This window comes from Etheostoma spectabile, unplaced genomic scaffold, assembly GCF_008692095.1.
Source record: "Etheostoma spectabile isolate EspeVRDwgs_2016 unplaced genomic scaffold, UIUC_Espe_1.0 scaffold271, whole genome shotgun sequence".
NCBI lineage: Eukaryota > Metazoa > Chordata > Actinopteri > Perciformes > Percidae > Etheostoma > Etheostoma spectabile.
The window spans coordinates 455,310-460,793 of record NW_022605575.1 but is presented as its reverse complement, the minus strand read 5'-3'; the positions used below and the strand labels follow the sequence as shown (position 1 = coordinate 460,793).

The following is a 5,484-nucleotide window of genomic DNA, read 5'->3' as shown; positions in this document are numbered from 1 at the left end:
ATCGCTACACAGCCAAGCAGTTGAACATAGTACATCGAACATATCTTCTAACACCCGTCCGTCTCTTCCTGTTTCCCAGCCGGCGACGACGAGATTTCCTTCGACCCCGACGACATCATCACCAACATCGAGATGATCGACGAGGGCTGGTGGCGGGGCGTGTGCAGAGGCGCCTACGGCCTGTTCCCCGCCAACTACGTGGAGGTTCGGCAATGAGGACGCCGCGTCCCCGTCCTCCAAAAAAAGAAAGAAAATGGAGGCCGGAGACAATTTGGAATCCTCCTTTTTTCCCCCTTTGGGTCTTCTCTCTCATCACCTCATGTTCCTGAGACGTCTGCAGCTTTTCTTTTGCTCCGTTTTTCCATCCCTCCGCTCCACATCCCTCGCTCAGATCACTAAAATGACTCCGTACGGGCTGCACAATACCAGGGGGATACCAGATTCTACGTTACACTGAACACAAACCATTTAGAAAAGGACGAGCGTTGCCTTTTTAAAGTGCAGCTTTCCACTTATTCACCTAACTCACTCGTGACGTGTACTGCAAGTTAACGTTGCGATGTCAATTTAAATAAAATTTAAAAAAAAAAAAAGATTTATTGCGCAGCCCTAAATTCAAAGAGAATATACAGAACTCATCTGGGCTTTGTTCTGCGCCTCTGCTTTAAAACGCAGCCTGGACGCATGTTCAGGGTCTCGGACGAGGAGGATTCACCTAGAAGTTGCAAGTCAAAGCGAGAGATATTAGAGATCAGTTTCAGGTCTTGTTGCTTCTTCATATGTAAGAGAGGAGTTTTAGTCTCACCAAAGACCAGAGTAATGATCTTAATGAGCGTGAAACCTCCTGAATAAGTCTTTCTGCTGCTCCCCGTTCCTGCAGGAGCACTTTGGGTAATAATGTATATTGATGACTACAAACTGTCCAGTACGATCGACTGTGGACCATAAAATACCTTTTTGCTTCTTCGGTCTGTTTGCAGATGAGTTTAAATCCCCCTCCTGATTGATGCCGCACCCGTCGATCCCCAACGGGGGAACTGAAGCTACACCGGCACCGCTACGTTTTGGGTTAAAAACGTCTTCTCTCGCGACGTTCACGCCTCGTGTCCACGCTGCTCCGGTGCTCTCCGAGCCCCTGAAACGAGACCGCATCCTAGACAGAGACAGCCAGGGTGGGCTAGCATGTAGCTTCTCCTAGCAAAACCTCTTTAGGTGGACTCAGGGGTTAGGACCTGAACAAATCCAGTTCCGCTACCTTGCATAGGCATGGACGCCTGGCCAATAGTAGCATGTGAATGCTACTGAAAGGCGGGTCTTGCCTAGTAGTTGCGTGGCTTCCATTAAAAACATGCTTCCGAGCCCCAAAAACGGAGACCTTTGGAAACGGCCGTTGGTGTTTTGGTTTGAAAGCTCCGGGTTTTTCTTTGTAGTCCAGAAGGCCAAAAACGGAGACCTTTGGAAACGATGACGCACCCTCAGCCGGAGCGTACGTGATGCTTCCGGTTTACACCGTGCCCAGGTGAAAGGTCATGTGATATGCGTTTTGGCCGCGTTGGTTAAAAAGGCGATTAGTTCTGCTTCTGGGCTCAAAACGCCGCTTTAAAAACCCAAACGTAGCAGTTCAGATGTAGCTTCAGTTCTCTTCTGTCTGAGCAGAGATATTTTGATATATATATATTATGAGTTTGATTATAAATGATCAATAATGACGTTTCCTCCTCTGCTGATGGAATAACGTGGCCGAGCTAAACAACAAACACTACAGCTCGTAGTATTACTCGAATCATCTTCCTGCTTTATTTTGGTTATTGTTGCTATCAAGCTTAGAATCATGTACAGAGAGGTCATGATTTATTGAGAAGTAATAGATTTGAGAACATGTTTGGGTTCCTGTCACTGTGAGGTTTTCTTTCAACTGTTTGTGTCTTGCTGCCTTGAACGCTCGGGTTTTCCTGTCTTACTCCGTTGTGTTGACGTGTGCGTGTGCTCTGGAGCGCCGCTGACGTCCGACATCGTGACTAGAGATGTTCCGATAAAGATACCAGTATCGGAAAAAGCCTCCTGCACCGCCTAAACCGCTGGTATTGGTATCGGAGCGCTGAAGAAAATTGACGTTAAATTTAAGTTTCTTTATGTTTGACTCTGTCAAACTGGATAATTAAGAAAGTTCTGCGGTGTTCATTGTGTTTGTTCATGTTTCACAGACTACAAGAGTATCAGACCATCTCTAATCATGAACAAAGCCTTGGTGTGCTGCTATGTGCCGTGGCTGTTGGGTGTGCTAGTGATGTGTGCGCCCCTGGTGCTGCTTGTGCGCCGTGCTCCGTGCCGATGCGTGCGTAGGCGTGGTGGCCCCGTGAGCGGCTTGCGTGCGTGTGTGTGTGTGTGTGTGTGTGTGTGCTGGTGCGTGGCGTGTGCTGTTGTGTATTCATCTTTGGGGTTTTATAATAACAAGTGACCTTTTTCCAAATGCATTATTTTTATCTGTTCCTCTGTTTGCTTAAGTCACATCGTTACCTGCTTGTTCTTTTTTTGTTTCAATAAATAAACTATGAATTATAAGCTTATTTTATTTTATGGCTCCTAAGATTACAACAGTTCAATCATAGTATGGAATGTCAAAAAAAGTATAAAAAAAATCATAGTATAGTACTTGAAAAGTACAGTTTTGCTCCCTGTGTTTGCCTTGGACTTCTTGTTGATTAAACCCTGCTGCTCCTGCTGCTCCTCATGCCTCCTGCTGCTCCTCCTGCTCCTGCTCCTCCTCCTGCTCCTCCTCCTCCTGCCTCCTGCTCCTCCTCCTCCTCCTCCTCCTCCTCCTCCTCCTCTGCCCTCCTCCGCTTCTCCGCTCCTCTCTACTCTGCTCATCCTGCTCCTGCTCCTCCTCCTCCTCCTGCTCCTCCCTTAACTCCCGACTCCTCCTCCTGCTCCTAATCCCGTCCTCCCTGCTCCTCTTCCCGCTCCTGCTCTCTCCCTCCTCCTCTCTCTCCCCTGTTCCTACTCCTCCTGCTCCTCATCTCTGCTGGGTCCTCACGTCGCTACACCATCACAACGTGGTCCAGACCCGTCTCCTGTCCTCGTCTCACAGAGGAGGATCATCACAAACGGAACCATAAAACCTCCGTGTACATCCGTGTACGTGTGCTCCCCTTTATAAGATGTGCTCTACTTCTGGTTTTCATGTAAAATGTGTTTACTTTATGAGAGTCAGGTGTTTGGTGAACACGATTGTATTTCTCCGCTCTCTAATGTGTGTAAGCCGACTGTTAACCTGTGTTTTGTAAAAACTTAAATAAAGCTCTTTGGAGAAAAGAAAAACAGACAAAAAACATTAACAATTGCACACTAAAAGTAAAAAAAAAACAGCCTAAATTCTCAGTTTAAAATCTATTTTTTAACTTAATGTGTTTGATTTTTAGACCGACTACCTGAATCAGTGAGGCCAATTCGCCCCACCCAACCCAACCCCAGCCCACCCCCCCACGCCACCCCCCCCCACGCCGGCGGCTCCGACAGGACTGAGAGGGAAACAACACTAGTGCAATATTATATTTATTTCTTACAGTGAATTTTGGTTGCCATACAAGAAGTCTCAAGGATTTAAGGGGGGTGGGGGGGGGGGGGGGTGTTGGGGTGCAGTTTCAGGAAAATTCTCTCTCTTTTCATTTCAGTAATTAATTGACTCTATGATGATTCAGTAGCACAAAATTACAGCAACATAGAAAACATGAACACAAGTCTTTGCACAAAATTACCGAAAACATCTTATAGCCTCTTATGAAGACTTATAGTGAAAGAATAAAATCTATTCATGAAAAAGAATAAAAATTAAGAAAGAAAGAAAGAAAATAGAAAGTTACCCAAAAATGTTGGACAATGATAGAGGCGTGGGTTGCGCGGATGTTTGAGGGGGAGTGGAGGTTGTGTGATGGTGGGGCGGGGGGGGGGGTGAGCCACGCCTGTCCCAACATGGCCGCGTGGTGCTCTTTAAAAGACTCCTACGTCTACTCAGCTCTACCTTTCCACAGGTAAAAAGTGCTTAGTGGCAACGCTGGTCCCCAGACAGGAGGCAGCAGCCACCACTAGTCTTTTAGGTGGATTTATTATGTATGTATACATATATATAGATTCATATAGTTTCCTACCGAGAAAGGCCTGCAGACATATTTCAAACTAATTTACACATTTTTTTTTGCTCTTTTTCTACACACACTCTAGACCGAGGGGGTTTCAGATGGATGAGAGAAGTCAGAAGATACCTGCTTTTTTTTTTATTTTCTCAGTCACTCGATTGGCCAAAATATCTTATAACGTCGGTATTTTTCAACCTGGAGTCTATTTTCCCTTATGTGTTTGTGTCTAAGTGACTGATGTGAACAATACTCTTTGAAACTGTTCCAGTTTTAAGCAAAAACGCTGCAGTCTGCAGCAGTGAAACAAACAGCAATGAAACGCTTTTGGCCAATTTTGCACCTTTAACTAAGTCCACGCATGCTGTTTTTGCCGCTGACCAACAGATTATTATTCTAAGTGTCTGACAACATTATGAAAGGATCACTAAAGAGATAGACCTTTATGTTAAAGAGTAAAGTCCTTTTTGTTTAACAGAAATCACCATCACCAAACCCACCAGACTCCATGTAAATAATCACTAATTTTATCATTGTAAAACAAAGTTGACAGAATGACCAAATGAAAATATAAAAAGCCGTCTTTGATCGTCTTTCCACTGTTCCAACCAGCACTGCTCTGGTTTGGTTGTAATAAACTCTTAATTCAGATATTCTGCTCTATACATGCTAAAAGTAGTGATTATTTACATGGAGTCTGGTGGAGATATGCTGCTTTATACACGCTAACAGTAGTGATTATTTACTGGAGTCTGGTGAGATATGCTGCTCTGCACGCTAAAAGTAGTGATTATTTCCATGGAGTCTGGTGGAGTATGCTGCCTCATATGCTAAAAGTAGTGATTATTCCATGGAGTCTGTGGAGATTGCTGCTCTATCACACTAAAAGTAGTGATTATTTACATGGAGTCTGGTGGAGATATGCTGCTCAACACACTAAAAGTAGTGATTATTACGTGAAGTCTGGTGGAGATAGTGCTCTACGCACGCTAAAAGTAGTGATTATTCATGGAGTCTGGTGGAGATATGGCTCTCATACACACTAAAAGTAGTGATTATTCCATGGATCTGGTGGAGATTGCTGCTCATACCACAAAAGTAGTGATTATACATGAAGTCTGGTGGAGATATGCTGCTCTATGCACGTAAAAGTAGTGATATTTCATGGAGTCTGGGGAGATATGCTGCTCTATACACACTAAAGTAGGGATTATTTACAGGAGTCTGGTGGAGAGAGATGCTCTCTACACACTAAAAGTAGTGATTATTTACAGGAGTCTGGTGGAGATATGCTGCTCTAGACGCAAAAGTAGTGATTATTCCATGGAGTCTGGTGGAGCTATGCTGCTCTATG

At 44.7% G+C, this 5,484-nt stretch overlaps 1 protein-coding gene across 6 annotated transcripts in view; it reads left to right on the top strand.

Annotated features, from left to right (window-relative positions):
* The window catches only part of cttn (cortactin), a 28,965-nt gene extending 26,398 nt beyond the window's left edge, over positions 1-2,567 (top strand). For all 6 annotated transcript variants that reach the window (XM_032510770.1, XM_032510767.1, XM_032510771.1 and 3 more), the window contains one exon: positions 80-2,567. In XM_032510770.1, the coding sequence (XP_032366661.1) occupies positions 80-329 (250 nt within the window). In that variant the 3' untranslated portion in view covers positions 330-2,567. The remainder of the gene's footprint in view (positions 1-79) is intronic.
* The last annotated feature ends 2,917 nt before the right edge of the window (positions 2,568-5,484 follow it).